At 43.3% G+C, this 20,449-nt stretch overlaps 1 protein-coding gene across 4 annotated transcripts in view; it reads left to right on the top strand.

Annotated features, from left to right (window-relative positions):
• The window catches only part of Thrb (thyroid hormone receptor beta), a 343,540-nt gene that overhangs the window by 303,841 nt on the left and 19,250 nt on the right, over window positions 1–20,449 (top strand). For all 4 annotated transcript variants that reach the window (XM_028760605.1, XM_028760609.1, XM_028760608.1 and 1 more), the window contains exons 5-7: window positions 5,866–5,966; window positions 14,102–14,249; window positions 17,472–17,677. In XM_028760605.1, the coding sequence (XP_028616438.1) occupies window positions 5,866–5,966; window positions 14,102–14,249; window positions 17,472–17,677 (455 nt within the window). The remainder of the gene's footprint in view (window positions 1–5,865; window positions 5,967–14,101; window positions 14,250–17,471; window positions 17,678–20,449) is intronic.

Raw genomic sequence — 20,449 nt, 5'->3', positions numbered from 1 at the left:
CCATCCTCAGCTCTTATGCTCTGAGCTGTTACTTCTGCATTAGGAATGCAGACATGGATGCAGAGTCCCTGCAGGTAGCTACACAAGTGGTTAAAGAACCTGTTGGGGAGCTGCTGGATTCCAGCTGCAGAGACACAGGACTGCTTAGCCAAGGTGCATGACATTGAAGAGGAGGCATAAGATCAGATCAGATCTGAACAGACAGACATCGTCCAAGTGGGCCACATCAAGCAGTGAGGACCTACCTGAGCCAAAGCGCCATGGATAAGATTGGGAGTTCTCTGCTTACCGGTCCCTTGATGTACACACTAAGTATGATACACACATGGCGATGACAGGTCAGATTGATGAGACATGGATATGCAAGTGTTCTGTGTCCTCCCTCATATGGGTCCAAGTGAGAGTGTTGCACTCCTGTTGGCCCACTGTATCTGGCAAGCCCTTGGGTCACATTTTTCTGATATGGCTTTAATACGTCCATGTGTGCCTGTATCTTCCCAATCGACCTTGATGTGTTTATAGGCGGTATTTTTTACTTTTAGGGATAAGTTGTGTATCTGTATCTGCCTCATGGGTCGTGCTGCCCAGGCATTAGTGTCTATATACAAATGCAATGTAGAGTCATCCTGCCTCCGCACTTGCTCTGTGTGGAGCCAAAGTTGCTTCTAACATGGAGTCTCCTAGAGCAGTATACTCCCTGAAAGCTGCCATTCCTCACACTGTGGAGTAACATAGAGTCCAACTCAGCCTGATTTGCGTATGTCACATCTGAGTACATCTCCTCTCTGACCTATAGGCATGCTTCCTGTAGGCACCTGGACTGGTCAAACCAAGAAAGTAGTTAGTCTGCTCTGAGGTTAAGACCCGTCAGGATTGAAAGGTATCTACATACAGGTTTCCCTTCCTTCAAGAGCAGAAACTTCAATTCTAGATCTGTCACCAAGATTAATCTACTTCATCTCCTGTTATTCACTCACTGTATGTCTGTTAAGGTGACAGGAAGGACCAGGTGTTCTCCAACGACCTGAAATACTGTATAATTCACTCAAAAGAATTACCCTAGCCAAGACTCTGCTTTATCCCCACAAGAAATGCACTGGATCGAATGTCAATCAGAAAACAAATACAAACCTCTTGCTTCCCATACCCTAAGTCCTGTAAAAATCTTTTTGTTTAATCAGTGTTACCTGCAACATGAGTGAAACTTGAACATTCTGCTAAGTGAAAGCTGGTCCCAAAAGACCAACTATAGCTTTATCCCATTTGTCTGAAATGTCAATAGTAGACAAACAGAGTAGCCTAGGGTGGTCTAGGGCAAAAGGGATGTGGAAGATGTGCTGGATGGTTAGGTGACATTTAAAGACACGAGGTTTCTTTAGGAGATAATTAAAATATTCTAAGATTAATAAGTAGTGGTAGTTACATGAGTCTGTGCGTATATTAAAAGCCACTACTTGTGTTACCTTTGAATTATATCATAGTAAAGTTGTTACCAAAAAAATACCTCCTTAAAAGTAGTATTTTACTATATTAACCCATTTTGATGTTCAAGACAATATTTAGCAATTAATATCAAAGGAGCCAAATAGTAACTAAAAACAAAATTCTCCAATCCCTTTTGAACAAACAAATGGAGCTTGCTTCCTTGAACATTGGCTTAAGGGGCTGAGGATACAGTTTGGTTGTAGCATGCCTGTTTTGCAGCCCCCAGTACCACAGACTCAAACAAAACTACAAATTAAAAACAAGAGCAAATATGCATGTATGCTTGATAACATGACAGCATAGTTTATCGTCTAAAGAGTAATTCATCCAAGCAAATGGGAGCTGGGAACTGCAGATCAACCTCGAACTCGACGGATTGCTGGGGACTGAAGTCAACTTCAAACGCTACGGATTGTGGTGGGCCTTAGTTGGTTATTCATAACCTCCAATAACCTTTCTGATGTTGACCTAGGACAATTGTACGCACAGTTCCTCTGGTGAACAATTCAGGACACATCTGAAGTCTGATCTAGACATCCAATCCCAGCATTATGTCACTTACTGGTGTCCATATTTGACAACAAAACTACTGTCTGTGCACTTTCCTTTTTTGGCCACATTGGCAGCACGTCACCCACTATGATAGGACGCCATCCCTGCAGGCATGTTCTGATGAACAATGGACTCTGGCAGAACAATTGGTACGCCATTACTGGTGCCTTAGATAAATAAGATTGTTCAGTTAATATTGCAGAGAAGAAGATGCTACTTGGGGTGCACTAGAAGGACCAAGTAAGCACCTGTCACCAATGCAAAGAGCTACTCTGCAGAAAAGTGAGGTGGCTGATTAATAAAGGGCACCGGATCAACCCCACCCACCAGGAAGATAATCTGAGGGAAGAGCAAAGCACTTCTCCCTGTGTCAGAATGTGAGAAGAGCCTGTCCTGCCCCTCACTCAGTTCGCATTGAATGAAAAGTGTTTCCCATAGGTTCATGTATCTAGCATTTAGTCCCAGTTGGTAACAATGTTTGGAAAGGCTATGAAAGCTTCAGGAGGTGGAAACTTGCAGAAGAAAGTATGCTACTGGGTGAGGGCTTTGGGTTTCATAGCCTCATCCAGCTTCCAGTTCTGCTTCTCGTGTACTTCCTGGATACAATGTAATCCACTGGCTTCCTGCTCCTACCGCCATGAGGTCCCTGTCATGATGGATTCTGTCTCTCTGGAACAGTAAACCAAAGTAAAACTTCTTTTCCCTATGCTGCTTCTTGTCAGGGTATTTTATCATAGCAACAGAAAAGAAACTAATATTCCAGATACTAGTTGGATTCCAGAATTCACAAGAACCCGCAAGGTCAAAGGACCACCTAAATAAATTTTTGCTTTACCAAGAGGACATCTTCAGTGTCCTTCTGCCTAAGCCAAAGACAATCCCAGAAGGTTTGGTGAGGCCACAGGAAGGATAAGTGGGAGAGATGAATTCCCTGCATTCTTCCACCTCTTGTTCATGTCTTCAGACACCATAGCCCTGCGTGGGCAGGCAGGGTTCACAAGCCATAGTCCACAGTTGGTTCCTGCATCTTCTCTCCCTGAAACCTGACACCTGCATCAGCACCAAGAACTCAAAAGCCTCTACTCTGCTGGTGTAACTATATAGAAGAGGCCACAACACAATTCTGACATCAATGACTTTTCGACCTACCTTTTCGTGGATGATGGTTGTGTTAATAATTTGGTTTATTTGTTGTTTAAAGGTTGCTCTGTGCTTTGTGGCTAGTTGTTTGCGTGCCAGGCATCTGCATGAGCACATCCCACTCTGCCACTTGCTTTGCGTCACTCCTATTCAAACAGTCTCTTATTAGTGACTTTTCTGTAGCTGTGACCAGGTATCTGATAAAAGCAACTTATAGGAGCAAAGGTTTCTTGGAGCTCACAGTTTAAGGATTCAGTCTATAGTGGTGAAGAAGGTATGTCTGCAGGAACATGAAATAGTCATTCTGCTTACCAGGAAGCTCAGGAAGGTGAAAGAGACTGAGTCCACACCTTCCTCACCCCCACTCCCACCCCCACCCCCACCCCCACCCCCACCCCCACCTCTACCCTCACCCTGCTTCATCTTATTTGACCCATGTTCAGTATAGCTCTTCCTGTCTCTGCAAAACTGTCATGAAACACCTTTATAGACATGTCCAGAGGTGTGGCTCCTATGTTGTTCTAAACCTAGTCAAGTTGACCATGAAGGTTAACCATTACATCTTCCAACTAAGTATGGCTGGTATCTCAGTGTGGCCTCCATGTACGGTTCTCAACAGTGATGTAGAGAATCTTTCTATGGTCTTTCCCTCACCTTTCCTTCCCTCTCGGAGCTAGAGATGCAGAACTAGTTGCTTACAGGATTCCCACAGCAAGAAACTCTTGTTTTATTTGAGTCTATATTCTGTGTGCCTGCCATAGTGCTTAGCACTGTGTATACTAAATAAGTTCTGACTAGAGTCATCAATAAATGAACAACTGAAGACAAACCATTCCCTTCCTTTTGTCCCTGCTCCAGGTCTCTCCAAGAATTCTTTTTTTAAATGCCTGATGAGGAGAATTTCAAATACTTACCCTACAGCTGCAGAGATTCAACATCAACCAGAATTAAAGTACTATAATATTTTGACCCAAATTACAAGAAAGTCTTAACAAGTTTGAGTCCTATATAAGAATAGTATTCCTCTTTTCCTAATAATCAAAAACTTACATTTAGAAACATTGAAGTATTTGATACTCATGGCTGAAACTTTAGTCTCCAGGCAACCTCTGTAGCCCACAGACCTGATGGGTGTTACCACTAAATCACTCTCTTCTGAGAAAAAGACAGACAAAGAGCAAAATAGAAAAAGAATTTTCTCTTTTAAATAATGCCTGGAGAGATGGCTCAGCCATTAAGAACACCGAAGTTTGGTTCCCAGCACCCACTCTGGGCAGCATAATTGCTTGTAGCTCCAGTTCCAGGGGATCTAGTGCTCTCTTCTGGCCTTCATGGGCACCTACATACTACATGCTAACCCCACAGACACACACATAAAAAATTAATTTTTTTCTAATCTTTAAAAAAATGAAAACAAGCAAAACTAAATAATAAAATGCTTGATAAGACTTTTGGTAACTTTGAGTCCAACAGATGAACATCACTTGCTAGAGGCAGAGCAAGCTAAGAAAAGCTGTTGTCATCTAAATCCCAACCCTGCCTCAGCAGCTCATCCTACCCAAGCATCTGAAACACCCACGCTTTCTACTGTGGGAGTGAAGTCATGTCTAAGACCTAAAGGAAAGGACTCGTTTTCTTCTGTTTTCTTTGTGCCTTTTCTGAAAGAAAAAAAAAAAAGGCCAAAGGTGACCTATTGTCACAAAAGGTTGATGAAAATGCTATAGCAAAATATATAGTCGAGTCTTCTTAACCCCAGTGATCTTGGTTGAAACTCAGAAAAGTTCCCTGAACCCATGACACCTAAGCACCAAGACGAAGGGCAGGTTTCATTTCTGCTACCTGTCCACATTCGCATACCAACAAACCGTGCACTTCCTTTTCAGTGTTTTGAGCTTATCTAAGGGCTCATGTATCTTTGGTATGTGTGTGGGCATGTGGCCATGGGCTCCACATGAACAAGAAGAAACAGGCGCAGGCAGAAAGAAGGCTGCTTCTGATGTTATTTTTAACCTGAGCCTTCTGAGGGTGTTTGATCCACCAACACAGAACCAAAGGGAGTCACAGTGGTTAGGTTCTCTTTCCTCAGTTAACAGAACCTGTGTTCTTTCTTCCCACTCAGCTGTGTTAGCTGGGTGACCATTTGCCAGGCTGCTTCAGGTGCTCATCCCTCTCAGGCTCTCTGGTTTCTAGGGGAAAGCAGCACTACTCATCCCTGGCATTAGATGTTAGGAGAGGTGGATTGCAGTTTCTGTTTCCCCCGTGACCCTAAGGGAAGCTCAACTCCTTAGAGCCAATGTATTTGCATGGGAAGTACTTGACTATTGTAGCAAATTTGTTGCCTGGTGTCTTGAGAAAGGATGGAGTCTTAAGTGTAAATTCTGAAATAAGCTTTGTGAAGGAGAGCCTACTATCCAGAGCTCCCATACCTGTGCCTGCCTCAAATCTCTGCCTCTCCCTACAACTGATGGGCTCCCACACCCTGCTTAGATGATGCCCCTCCAGCAAGCAGGATCCCTGTGTTTAAAATAGGTTGTATTACTATGGGTGCTAGTTGGCTCCATTGAGTCTTTTCACAGTTATCACCTCTAAGCAAAGCAATCTCGTCTCTGGTTATACAGCCTTAGCTTTTGAGGTGTCTCTGATTTAACATGATACTGTTTCTTCACCTTCCTCTTTTGTCCTTTGCAGGGTATATCCCCAGCTATTTAGACAAGGATGAGCTCTGTGTAGTGTGTGGGGACAAAGCCACAGGGTACCACTATCGCTGCATCACCTGTGAAGGCTGCAAGGTAAGTGCCAGCATCCCAGCACAGACCTTGGCACAGCACCTGTCTTCTCTCAGACAACCACTGGGACTCAGGCTTACAAAAATAAATGTCAGCATTAATGGCCTCTGGTCATTCAGGGGCCCAGGTACCCTCTTTATTTCTCAAGATGTACTCAAGATCTGAATTTTTCTTTTTCCTAAATCATGAATAACTAAATGAACTTTTGCAGTAGTGTGGTGTTTTGTTCTTGTGTTTTTAAAACAGAAAGACAACTAACAAAAAGAAAATAAGTTAATAACATATTGAGCATTAGAGCATTTTTTTTAATATCTGATCAGGCTTCACTGTCTCTCCTCCCGTTTTATGTGCACTGTGTGAGGAGACGAGTCTGCTCCATGGCCTTTCTGCTGTGACTCTGCACGTCTGTGCCTACTTCCAAGGGTTCCATTAGGCAGAATCTTTGAAGCCACTTAAACTCAATTATGTTCCGGAATTTATTCAAAGTGACTTTCAGCAGAGCCTGTAATAAACGGAGCCAGTTTGCCATCAGGTAATTTTGTGCTCTGCAAACTTTTCTTTCAGAGATTCTTGACAAAAACATACTGGTCTATTCACGTCTCCAAAGGGAGCCTACATCTGCCTGCTTACAATCTTAATCAGCAAAATGAAGATAAGCATTATGAAAAAGATGTTTTGATCCATCAACCTAGATTAAAAAATAAAGACAAGGATCTCAACCCAGAGCAGTGCCTGAACAGCCGACACTGTCTGGGTAAATGCGGATGTGTTCTAGACCAGGGACAGACTTCCATTTCCTGTAGACTTTACAATAAAACCTGTAATGAAGTTAAAAAAAAAACCCTTTCCCTCCCTTTCCTCCTCATTCTCCTTCCCTTCCCTTCTTCCACCTTCCCCCTCCTCCCTTCCTTTTCTTCCCTCTTCCACCTTTCCTCCCGACCCTCCCTACTCTCTTCCTGCCTTTGCCTTTAAGCTTCCACAATTCACAGGCTGGCTGCATCCGCATTAAGGTGGGCTCCACTTCCCTAGTGGGAGATTTTCCACGCAGATCCCTACTTCTTGCACACTCTGTGACACTGCTGCATCTACAGAGACATCCAGGAAGGTTCCCATTCTGAGGGTCCTGGGGCCTCGTCAGCCTCTCACCATCAGTTGGAATGCGTGCGAAGCAAGGGGTTCCCCTTCTCTAAGATCCTTTTGATATAGAATTTGCAGAGGACAAGATTGGACTAAAAGTTGTGTTGCTACTCTGAAAACAAGACTCGTAGAGGTTAAAAAGCTAATCACATCTCCTGGCTAGCTGTTAATTACATTTGCAGACCTGCTCTTGAAAGCGATGTTTCATTGCTTCATTTGAAAGGAATAGGCTAGCTAGGCCTGGTGCCTCAATCCTGTAATTCCAGCTAATTTAGAGACTGTCAGAGGAATATACCAAGTTGCTGCTTGCTTTATTTATTTAGTTAGCTGTTTGTTTGTTTATTCTGGGCTATTGAGTGTGTTGGAGGCCAGGTGGGCAACTTAGTGAGACCCTGTCACAAAATAAAAAGTCAAAAGTCCTGGGATCATGTACAGTAGCAGAGTAGTATCATGTCTGACCAATCCCTGGTGCTGGACAAAATGGAAGTAATAAAATTATGATACATTAGGTTCATTCTCTCATTTCCAAAGATCAGTCATTGAAGCAAGTAATTGAAACTAGCCTTTGGGGGTCTTGTTTGTTTGTTTTCTAAATTGGTGCCAGTGAATAAAGCTTCACCTGCCTGGTTACACAGCATTACAATGTTTCTACATCACCATAAGATAAAATCTGAATTGAGAGAAACGTAATGAAAATTCAATGTAACTCTTAAATACCCAAGCAATCCTAAAGTTTAGCTGTGCCTATAACAGAATACATTTCCAGCAACATGCTTAACGAAAGGAGGCTTTCCATCCCTGACCCTACCTCACTGAAGTTATCCAGCCTCTCCCAAGATTACTGGGTGTTTAGAGACCTGATTCGGCTGTACATGTACAGTATAGTGCTTGAATCATGGAGAGATGGCTGGGCGAATAAGAGCAATTTCTGCTTTACCAGCGGGTCTGAGTTCCCAGGATCCATGTCAGACAGCTCAGAACTTCCTAGAACTCCAGCTCCAGGGGATCTAAAGTCTTCTCCTGGCCTTTGAAGGTACCTGCCCATGTGGGTCAGACATACACAAACACGTGTGCACACACACACATACACACACACACACACTTGCACACAATTTAAAGTAACTCTTAAAAAAATAAAATAACCAGGAGCTTCACGTAGCAGCACCTGAATGCCTCTGTGCCTAAGCATGAAATCAGATCCTATTTGTAGGTTGCCTCCATCACAAAATCAAAAAGGAACCTAGGAGTTAGAAGGCTTTCTTGATACAGAAGCAACTTGGGAAAAGAGAAAAAGTTTTCAAATATAACATCATCTTCAAGAGTGTCCAGAGATTTAAAAAAAAAAAAACTACCCCTCACGGTTTATTTAAACCTACAGTGTATATGGCCAGAAACTGAATTGCCTTGGCAATAGAAAGATTTGGGAGTTTTTAACTCTGCTGTGGTGTGTAACTTGCTGCACACTTTGGAGAAAGAAGGCTGATGTTGCCATATAACAAACTGTTTTCAAAGAAAATGTATCAATGTTACAGTGCTTTTACAACAATGTCATAAGATAAAATTTGAATTGAAAGAAAGCATAATGAAATGTCAACGTGACTCTTAAATCCCGAAGGAGATTCTAAGGTTTAAAATTCTAAACTTTCTAAATCGCATGTACATAAACAATGTCTAAACTGTTACATCCTAAGGTAACAGTTCCCCTTCAAGTTTGAACTTAAAAGGCGCTCTCAACTCCTGCTGCTGCCGTGATAAAACTAAACAAAGCAAGGATGAGAGGGAGGATCTAGGTGGTTTAACTTGCAGGCCACAGACCACTCAAGGGCCATTCAAGGAGTCAGGCAGGAACGTGAAGCAGAAACATGGAGGGAGGCTACTTGCTGGCTTGTCCATGCTTAGCTGTCTTATACAGCTCAGGACCACCTACCCAGAGAGCAATGCCACCCACAGTGAGCTAAACCTCCCTAAATCAATGAACAGCCAAGACAACCCCTCACAAACACTCACAGGGCAAAAGTATCTGGGCATTCCCACAATGGCAACTCCTTTAGTTGACTCTAAGTTGTGTCAGGATGGAAGTTACAGCTAAAAATGATGGATAGTAACAAAGCGGCCCTTTGTGTGTGGGGGGGGTAGTGTTTTGAGATAGAGTTTTTATGTGTAATCCTGGCTGCCCTGGGACTCACTCAGTAAACCAGGCTGGCCTCAGACTCAGAGATCTGCTCAGAGTGCTGGGACTGAAGACATGTGCCATCACACCTGGCCACATAGAGGCCCTTATGTCTGGTTAGTCCATCATCTGAGACCATTAAGAAATTAATCTGGGGCTGGTGAGATGGCTCAGTGGTTAAGAGCACTGACTGCTCTTCCAGAGGTCATGAGTTCAAATCCCAGCAACCACATGGTGGCTCACAACCATCTGCAATGAGATCTGATGCCCTCTTGTGGGGTGTCTGAAGACAGCTACAGTGTACTTATAATAAATAAATAAATAAAGTTTAAAAAAAAAAAAAAGAAATTAATCTGGCTCTTCTCTGAGTACAGAAACATTTCTGGTTTAGATTTTAAAGGCAAATTCTCCACTCATGTACAAGTCAATGAAACATGCCCTTATTTATTCCTTAAGAAGCCTCTTTTGTCAGCTCACAAGATCTGGTGGGTAGCTTGGTTTTGGTGCTGGGGAATTAACTCGGAGCTTCATGCATGTTCTACATGTACTATGCCACTGAGCTCTGCCCCTAACCCCTAAAATGATTTGCCACATAAGTGTCTTATGTTTAAGTTTATCTCCGGGAGTTAATTTTCATCGCTTTTTAAAATTAAAAGACCTATCATCCTTACATCTATCTAAAATAGAATTCCCTCATCCTGTAGCAAAACATGCTCTTCTACAGATTAGAATCATGCTTAAAAGGGACTTGGTCCATGAACATCATCAGAGGTAGCCTCAAAAAAGAAACAGCACAGCAAGCTGCTGTACTTCTATTTTCTACAAAAGCAAAGTACTCATTCCATTAAGGAGTTCACAGAATACCTTTGTTGAGATTCACGATCCTGTCCTCATTCTGTTACAGCCCTGCTCACCCTGGCCTCCTCGTGGTCTTCATAGGCAACCAGTGTAAGGGACAAAAGGGACTATCAGTGTTCCTCTTCTGCACCTGTCCATATCTTCCCTGGCTAGCTTCTAGGTAAACATGGCTTCCTCCCATATCGGGGGTTGTCCTGCCCCCTCTCAGTGTATACCATCCATCTTCCCAGAAATGACTGGGTATCTTTTGTCCCCTATGCCTCCTGGGACAGAGAGTCACAGTTAGGAGAGGGAAAGCCACATGAAAACCAAGGGATAAGCCAGTATATCCACATCATTCAGAGGCATGCACACATGTTAAGAACACAAATCCCCAATTCATAGTTTTCCTGTTAGAATGTGATTTTGAAATAAAAAATCATATTCCTTTAAAAGAATCACAGATATGAGTCTTGGCTATTCCTGCTTTGCTCAATATAAGGTCCTACTCTGGACCCTCTCATTGCAAGGAAGAGGTTTGTCTGAGTGGGGGCTACGCAAGCAGGCTCACAACAAAAGCCAAAAAATTAAAGAATAAGAATGGGCAAAAATCTGAGGCAACTGGTGTTTATCCTAAAAAGTGAGAGATGAGGCCCCCTTTGAGTAAAGAACTCTTTTTAAATGTGTTTGTTAGAGTCAATGAAAGTTTGGGGGATGATGAAGAAGAAATTTTTTATAATATCTGCTCATGTAAATAATATAGCAAAACCATTTCATGTCAGATGAGCAGTTAAGGAAATAAGATCCAGAGTGCATTTGTGTATTGTGCACACATTTGTGTATTGTGCACACATTTGTATATTGTGGCACACATTTGTGTATTGTGGCACACATTTGTGTATTGTGGCACACATTTGTGTATTGTGGCACACATTTGTGTATTGTGGCACACATTTCGAGTCTGGAATCACTGCATTTGGGGAACTAAACCAGAAGGGTTGCAAGTTCAAGGGCATCCAGGGCTGTATAGAAAGTTCCAAGCAAGCCCTGATCATATAGCAATACCCTGTTTCAGGAGAAAACAGCATGGAGTACCGCTCTTGAGTGGTAAACCACATGATCTGGGGCAACTGACTGGACCTATCTGAGGCCCAGCTTTATCATCCCTGTGTAGGGATTGATAGCACCTTCCTAGTAAGGTTGTGGGGCAATGGGATGCAGCGTACATCTGCTGGGCTGTCTGGGCCCATCACAGTGAGAGCTCACTGCCAGCATGTATTCCTGCCATTCAGCGTACAGTGGCCAGGACTTAGGAACCACGTTCAGAAAGGTTCTAGTCTAATACCCTTAAGGCCCAGTAAATTCCTAAATCGTAGCACCTGAAAGGCTGAGACAAGAAAGTAATGAGATGGAACCTAACCTAGAAAATATATAAACTTCTATTACAGGCCAGCCTTAGTTATATAGCAAGACTCTGTATCTAAATAAATGAATAAGTCTTGAGAAAGTTGTAAAAAATTAGCCAAATCTAGAATCAAATAGTGTTCTTCTGAGAAGAGAAAGCCTACAGATACAGAAGGAAAAGAAAGTTTTAGAAATAAAAGCCTCAGGGTCAAGTTTTCTGTTCTTCAAGTCCTGTTGTTTAAAAGGTTAGAAAGTTGACCACAGCCATCTTTTTCCTCTCTTTTCTCTTCTTTTCTTCTTCCTCCTCCTCATCCTCTTCATTGATTTCTTTTTGAAAATAGATTCTTCTTTAATACAATACATCCCAACCACAGTTTCCCCTCCATCCTCACCCCTCAGCTCCCCAATAGCTTCTTCCTCTTAAGAAAAGCAGGCCTCTAAAAGAAGACAGCTAAACAGGACAAAACAAGATACAGTAAGACAAAACAAAAGCACTCACAGCGAGGCTGGACAAGACAAACCAATTTGGAGAAAAGAAAAGTCCCGAGAACAAGTGAAAGAATCATAAATACTCCCACCCCCACAGCCAGCAGTACCACAAAACCACCAAGCTAACGGCCACAACATAGACAAAGAAGACCTGGTGCAGACCCAGGCAGGGGCCCATACTTGCTGCTTCAGTCTCTGTAAGCCCATGTGAGCCCTACTTAGTTGATTCAGTGAGCCATGTTCTCCTGGTGTCCTCCATCTCCTCTGACTCCTACAATATTTTCTCTCCCTCTTCCAGGGGCTTCCCTGATTTCCTACGGGAGGGACCTGACGGAGACCTCCAATTTAGATTCTCTATCTGCATAATGTCTGGCTGTGGGTCTCTGATTCCGTTCCCATCTGGCCAGAGGAAGCCTCTCTCTGTTGATGACTAGATATGGCACTGATCTATAAGTATAGCAGAATGTCATAAAAATCATTTCATTTCATTGTTTTGTTTTGTTTTTCCAGTCATGTTTAGTTCTACCTAGGCCTCTGTGCTATCCATTCTCTGGTTCCTGACCATCCTGGCTCCCTCTCATGGAGTGGGCCTCAAGTTAAACCAAACATTGGTTGGCCACTCCCACAAGTTTTATGTCACCCAGTCCATCTTTCAGGTGGGACAGATTTTAGGCCAATGGTTGGAATCTAGGTTCCTCTTTCTGTAGACTAGAGGGGAGGGCTATAGATTCCATACAGACACCAGTTCCACTTCTCTTCATGCAATGCAGCTGGATGTTGTCCTCAGCAATCGGGCCCTGCTGTCAGCTTTCAGAGAATGACCCTCTGTCCCAGTATCAGCCTGGGTTGTTCAGGGACCTCCACAGGATACCCTCATTCAACAGTTCAACCAAACACAACCCAGTCTTGCCACTGGAAGTTTTGTCTGACTACAAAAGATGGCCAGTTAGATTGTATCCTCCACTACTAGGAGTGCTCACTAGGGTCATCCTCATAGATTCCAGGATGTTTCCACAGCACTAGATTTTCATATCTCTCTCCAGACACTTGCTAACTCCATCTGTCTCTCCCTGCATTCTTTCCCTCCATCCCCCAACCCACCCAAACCCTCCCTCTCCTATCCCTATCCACTTACAGTCCACTAGCAAAATCTATTCTATTTCCCTCTTCCCAGGGAGATCCATGCATTTCCCCCAGAGCTGTTTTACCCAACATCTCTGGGTCTGTCAATTATAACACTATGTAACTTTATGTAACAGCTAATATTCACTTATAAGTGAAAATATACTATATGTTTTTCTAGGTCAGTGTTATCTCACTCAGGATGATTTTTTTTCCTAGTTCCTTCCATTTGCCTACAAATTTCATGATGTCATATTTTTTTACCTACTGAGTAATAATCCATTGTGCAAATGTACCACCTTTTCTTTATCCATTCTAGGCTTGAGGAATATCTGGGTTGTTTCCAGTTTCTGGCTATTGTGAATAAAGCTGTAATGAACATAATTGAGCATCCTATGAGTGTAGCATCCTTTGGGTATAGGTCATGGCCATCTTAAGAGTCAAACACAAACTAAATGTAATCTCTAAATGAAATAAAGACATATATTTAGTCACCAAATGATTTTAAATGTTCTTGATATGTGTATATTCATTGTACATAGTAATAGGTTTCTTTAAGAAATATTCTTATAAGTGTATCTTATCCTTTAAATAAACTGTCAATCAAAGTATCCTGATCTTTTAATTCAGGATAAAGTAATAAAGCTCTTAATTCACTTAGCAACAAAATTATGATACCATATGAATAAAGGTTATACTATTTAATGTATAGAAAAATAAGAACAAACACCAGGTTGCCCATTGGCTTTATTTCTTTGAGTAAAATACACAATAGTGAAGACACTACAGCCCTGTGAAACCTCTCTCAGCTCCTTAGATTCACTTACCTCCAACATCCTCCATTTGAGGGTATAAAGTAGGAGGCCCCAGCCCAGGCTAAGACCAGAGCAATGGCTCTTATTCTTAGATAGACACAAAACTTTGGAGTCGTTTACCTTCAGAAAGTATGAACCTGTTATCTTGGGTCTTTCTCATTTAGGGCTTCTTTAGAAGAACCATTCAGAAAAGTCTCCATCCGTCTTACTCCTGTAAATATGAAGGAAAGTGCATCATAGACAAAGTCACCCGCAACCAGTGCCAGGAATGCCGCTTTAAGAAATGCATCTATGTTGGCATGGCAACAGACTGTAAGTAGATGTTCTTCATTCGCTTGATATTGTGAAGTGTGGACTGGGGGAGGGTTTTGGTTCACGATGAACAAAGAAAACAGGAATGTTTGTGGATAGAGTCTGGCTGTCACACCCTCCCTCCCCACTTCCAGCCTTGCCAATGGAGAGGTGGAAATCATGGGCTCTCTTCCTCCTGACTTACCAATTCTCAGCCTCCAAAGCATCCAGATGATGTGAGAAGGCATAGTTAGATCATCCCTGTGTGGATTTGAAGCATGTAGCATGGTCACTTCTTACACATAGACTCCATATGCTGAGAGGCTTAGAGACAAGTCCTTGTGTTTTCAAAAGCAGAAATAAATTAACTTGGTAGACATTTTTGTAGATGGAGTACTAGCAGAAAATGTCATGTTGGAGAATGTTTGAAGAATGCAAGTTGAATGCCCCCACATGGGTCATCCCGCTGTTGATAGTTTGTTGTATTTTTAGCCAAAATAGATTTTTTAACTGAAACTATACTACCCAGTTTTCTAAGAACCGTAGCATATGGCAATGAGATTATCCCTGGGGTCTGTCCTCCCAATCCTGGTCCAGGGGTTTACACCAGTCACCTTAATTAGTCATAAAACAAAGAACCGCATCATTCTGCATATGCAGACTCCCCTCTGCCAGGAATCAGTAAGGGCCATTTCCACAGCCATCATGATTATACATCAGAGATTTCAATCATGAAATGAAAATGAGTTTAAAAGGAAAAAGAAAAACACAACAGAGAAAGAAAAGGTAATGAGAATGTTCCTGACATAGGAAGAAATAATCCTAGTTTGTATTGGTACCATAAATAGTGTTCTCCCTGAGAGAGAAAAGAAAATCTATGATCTCCTCATAGAAGAAAGTGCTGTGGAGACTCTTCTGAGCTCTGTTAGGGTGTCATGCTGGAAGTATTGTCCATCCACGCCTCAGGCAGGGTGCCTCTACAGCTAAAGGCTTTGGGTCCTTTCTGACCATGATGTGAATGTGAATGTGACTAGCTCAAAACCAAATACTTAGATGTCACTATTCAAGCCACGGCTGTTTAAACAGCCATTTCATTATTTCTTTAAGTTTAAGATGTGAGCAGTTATGGGGTTTAAGATGCTCCAAGTCCATCTAAACTGTGGATACAAATGTTGAGCTCTTTTATCTGCTGGTGAGGCATTTCAAAAGCTCCAGGTTCCTCAACAGAAAAACCTCTGCTCAGGGACAGCCAGGTCATGATCAGACAGCAGCCTCTGCCACCCAGCCCCAAGCCTGACAGCCTATAAACCCAGTCCCTGAGACTCACATGATGGGAGAAAAGAACTGACTCCCACAGGTGTCCTCTCACGGGGCTAAGTGTGTGCACGTGCCACACACACGCACACACACACACACACACACACAATTCAACAAATAAGTAAATAACAAGAAGGAAAAAAAGAAAGGCAAACCTCCATGCCAGTGCCAGCCCTACCACTGACTAGATATGTGACCCCCAGAGTTAATCTTCAGACTCCTGCCTGAGAAACCCCCACCAGCCTTATAGCACCAGGCCCAACATTCAGTCTATACAGCTGCAATAGTGTGGCATACTGGAAGCCTTGAGGCCATGGGGCTTCGGTTTTGTGAACCTTTAGGAGGTGAACCAAAGTTACCTCACAAGGCTCCTTCACGTTTCCCACATTGGAAGACACTCGTGACACTGGTGACTCATCCTGAGGAGACACTCTTGGAGGGCTTGTGAACTAACTGGGCACCTTGCTTCTCTTCTTGCAATGTCTGCCCTTTACATGGCACAAGAACAGAGAGTTGTAGGAATTGAAGGCAGGAGTCCTGGGTCTTCCCCTGTCTCAGCCATGAGCTCTATCTGACCTTAGGCAAGTCACAGTCACAGTCACTGATCCCTCTTCTGTGGCAAGAGGAGAATGGACTAGATCCTGTCTGCGGTCATCTGAAGCCTGAGCCATGCTCAGGGTAACAGTGCTTGCCATGAAAGCAAGGACGCCTGAGTCATACCCTCCAGCACACACATAAGAGCTGCCATGACCACATGCGCCTGGAACCTCAGTGTTGGGTTAGGGACCGGTATGTTCTGCGGACTCACTAGCCAGGAACTTAGCCTAAATCGCAAACTTCAGATTCAATGACAGACCCTGTCTCAAAAATGCGAGGATGGATTGAGGAAAACTCCTGGAATACTTCTCTGGCTTCCATGTGTGTACACAGAGGTTCACTAACCCCCCCAGACACACATACACACAGATGTACCCACAAGAAGGAAAGATGGCATGGCAGGTAAAGGGACTTACTACACAAACTTGCTGATGCTCAGAACCTACATGGTCAAAGGTAGTACGAACCTCACAGAATTAGCCTCTGACCTTCACAGGTGTACCATGGTATATGTGCACCTACACACACACACTAACAACAACAATAATAATAATAATTAATAATAATAATAGTAAAATAAAATAAAACCAGAGTCTTTCAATCTTACTACAAGTCTAGTAAAATATTCTCACTTGGGAACTAACCACAGAAAGATAGATTTCTTGTTCCTTTTTGCACAAATGGTAAATATGACTACATTTACTGAACACTTACCATATTCACATCGCGAAAGTGAATACCTTGTACATATGCATTACTGATCCCATCTCGGTAAAGGGAGACATGAAAGCTCAGAGAAACTAACAAACTTGCTTAGCAGTCTCACAGCTAGAAGGTGCTGGTGTCAGGACTCAAACCCAAGTCTTTCTAGTCCAAGGCTCTTTATCTACCAAGGAGGGTAGATGAGGTGCAAAGATTTGCAAAGATGTACCCGTGAGGCTCAAGCACGTCAAAGCCACATCACAGTCTGCCCTTAGGGAGCCTGGAAGAACTGTTTCCCCTCCTCACTACTCCAGAAGACTTCCTTAACAGGAAGCACAGGAAGCCTCAGGGTAAACGCAGATGACTGCCCAACTGATTTCCCAGCTAGTGTGGTTTTAAGTCTCTCTGCTTTAGTCTGATTTTAGCCTCTGCCTTCTGTAGAGCTGAGTTCCTGGTACCCATGTCCCTTCAAAGCTCAGTTTTGGAGACTTGGTCTGGACACTGGGCTCGTAGTGGGCTGTTTGCTATGAGAGGGAGAATGTGCCCTATGTGATCCAAGGCTCAGAACTTACAATCTGCCCAAGTTCTGGATTAGCCATGGGTCCCTCTCACCTTTCTACCTTACAGTGGTGCTGGACGACAGCAAGAGGCTAGCCAAGCGGAAGCTGATAGAGGAGAACCGTGAGAAGAGGCGGCGGGAAGAGCTACAGAAATCAATTGGACACAAGCCAGAGCCCACGGATGAGGAATGGGAGCTCATCAAGACAGTCACCGAGGCCCACGTGGCCACCAATGCCCAGGGCAGCCACTGGAAGCAGAAGCGGAAATTTCTGGTAAGGTTTCTGACCAAGCTCACTATCTATGTATCCTTCATTTTCGGCCAAAGTTTAGAGTCCTCTGGACCCTTCTGTCATGAGTGTCCCATTTTTGTGATGGGAAGCTGCAGCTCAGAGTGGCTGGAACTGCAGTCATGCCAGCAGGGTTACAGAGGCTACTGGAGCAGTGGTCATTCACTGGAACCCAGAGCAGCTTCCCAGGCCTCCAACCTCAGGGTAAGGCTGGGCTGGAGCCCCTCCTCAGGAATGTCTGCTACCTGCTGGCTTACCTTTCTCCCACCCCCACTTCTGCCTTCAGACTTCCAGTGTTCATACTTAGTCATCTGGGCTTGTCCACATGCCCCCTTCAGCAGGAGGAAGGGTCTCAGACCTCAGGTTTAAGTTTTTATCTGCCAAAGTCAAAACTTGTGTCTAGGAGTAAAAGCTTGAGTTTAGGAGCCAGAGAACAAGGGCATAGCGATGGGGAGAGCATAGAGACAAGGCCGACCTTTTTGGATCTGGGTGCACTTCCTGGATTTTAGAGGAAACCCCTTCCCATGCATTTCTCATCTAGACTTCCTGGTGCTCTCACGTTTCTGGAGTTGCCCAAGATGATATGGCAGTAAGTGACTAAGCCAGGCCCCAAAACCAACAGGTCCTCTGGTTCCAAGTCTCCCCACCCACCTCATTAGACAGACTTCCTGCTCCAGCCAGAGTCTAGTCACCTCAGAAACTGGGTTTGCCTTCCATGTGTGACACTGGGGCTTTTGTGAGCACTTTGCCGACCTGTGGATCTGTCTATATGTCACAGTTGCTTTCTCTAAACAAGGAGGTATGGTGGTGAAATTACCTGTGCACCACAACAGTGACATTATAATGCAGTAGTAGGCTTGCAATCATAGCTACTCAGAAACCCAAGGTAGGAAGGTTGCAAGTTCAAGGCCTGCTTGAGTTACCAGTCCAGCCTAGGACACTCAACAAGATCTTACCTCAAAAGTTAAACCACAGGAAGAGCTCAGTGGTAGAGCATTTTCCCAGCCTGCATGAGATTCTGGGACAGTACCAAGCACCATAAGTAATGATGGTAAAAGGAAACTTTGGAAAGAAAGGGCTATTGAGTAATCTGCCTGTCCTACACCAAATCCTCTCACTGTCACCAAAAACAAATACTGTCACATGCCACCTTTAGAAAAGTCACCAAACACTAAAATGCTTAGGATATGCCAAGTTGGAGTCTAAGTGCTTGGCTCCCTAATCTTCAGACCCTATACCACCCCTATAGGTAGAAACAAAGAATACCTCCATTTACAGGAGAGACAGATGTGGGAAACTTATGGGGCTCCCACAGCTAGACTTAAAACATGGAGGAGCAGGTATAGGCAGTGCCCAGTCTGCCCAGCTGCTTCTGTCCACCATCCATGTAGCCTCACTACCATCCAAACTAAGAAAGGCCTTGAGAGGGCGGCGTCCCACTGCTTCACCTTGGTGTGTCTGTCCGGAAATTAAATTGCACTAATTCTGAATCAATAGGCCAATCCCAACCCAATATATCTGTACCATATCAGTACAGAGTCCAGCATACACACAGGCCTAAGTCTACCTAAGTGTACCCTTTCCTCAGATGTGCAGGCCAAAGCCAGGCCTGGTGTTGAATTCTGACTTTAAATAGTCAACAGAAGTGGAAATCAAGCTGAATTCTGAGTTGGAGGAGTCAGGACCCATTCTGGACTTGCGGAGAATTGTGGGTTTTCTCCCTAGGAAAGGATGAATCTAAGCATCTAGAGTCACTAGAGTATGTTTTAGAGTATGTTTTAGGGGATATAAGGATTTAGTCTTTTAAGTTACGTATATGTGTATATGTCTGTGTGAGGATAAGTGTGTATGCTCATGTGTTGAAAGCCAGCTTGACATCCAGGATGCTCAACTGAGGTGTGGTTTCAGTGATTCAGTCATTGCTCAGAGGGGCCAATGTGGGGGCGGGGCTCTGTTGATAGCAGCAGGTGATTTTCAGGGTGATGGGAGCAAAACTTAATTATCTGGGGCCAGCACTCTCAGTAACTGGGCAAGAAAGTCTGAACTCTTTTAACTCTTAAGAGGCCTGTGAGAGGGTTGGGGATTTAACTTAGTGGTAGAGCACTTGCCTAGCAAGCACAAGGCCCTAGGTTTGGTCCTCAGTTCTGAAAAAAAAGAAAAGACAAAAAAGAAAAAAAAGAGGCCTGTGAGAAAGAAAAAGATAGAAAGTAATACACACACACACAAACACACACACGCTCGGCCAGGCTTGACCACCTGTTTCATCAATTTCACAAGTGCACATGCATACTTACATACATACATACATACATACATACATATATACCTACATATGTATATATGTGCATATACATACACAGTCAGACATATACACATATTGTACATTACATATACATATGTACATTGCATATGTATGTACATCTATATATTTGGTGGATAAAGCCCCAACAGCCACACTTTATTTTTTTCTCTCAGCTTTTTTTATACCCTCTTAGACAAAAGTTCTTTATAAAATTATCTCACAGATAAAAGGTTAACAGAAGGATGTTGATAGTTAAGGTCAAAGCAGAGTTTCATTCTATAAGCTCATTATAAGTTCAGAGCAACAGTTTCACGTGGCCTGCCTTATCATGGAGCACACCTGTCGACTCATTCTTGAATCTGACCTAGAATGAATGTTTTTCCTTGATCAGTAATCTGTCCCAAGCATATTTTTCTTTCTAGTGCAATTTATTTGCTTATAGTTCATGAAATCTC

This window comes from Grammomys surdaster, unplaced genomic scaffold (assembly GCF_004785775.1).
Source record: "Grammomys surdaster isolate TR1022 unplaced genomic scaffold, NIH_TR_1.0 126546, whole genome shotgun sequence".
Classification (NCBI taxonomy): domain Eukaryota; kingdom Metazoa; phylum Chordata; class Mammalia; order Rodentia; family Muridae; genus Grammomys; species Grammomys surdaster.
The sequence above is the reverse complement of the archived record's forward strand: the minus strand, read 5'-3'. Positions and strand labels throughout refer to the sequence as shown.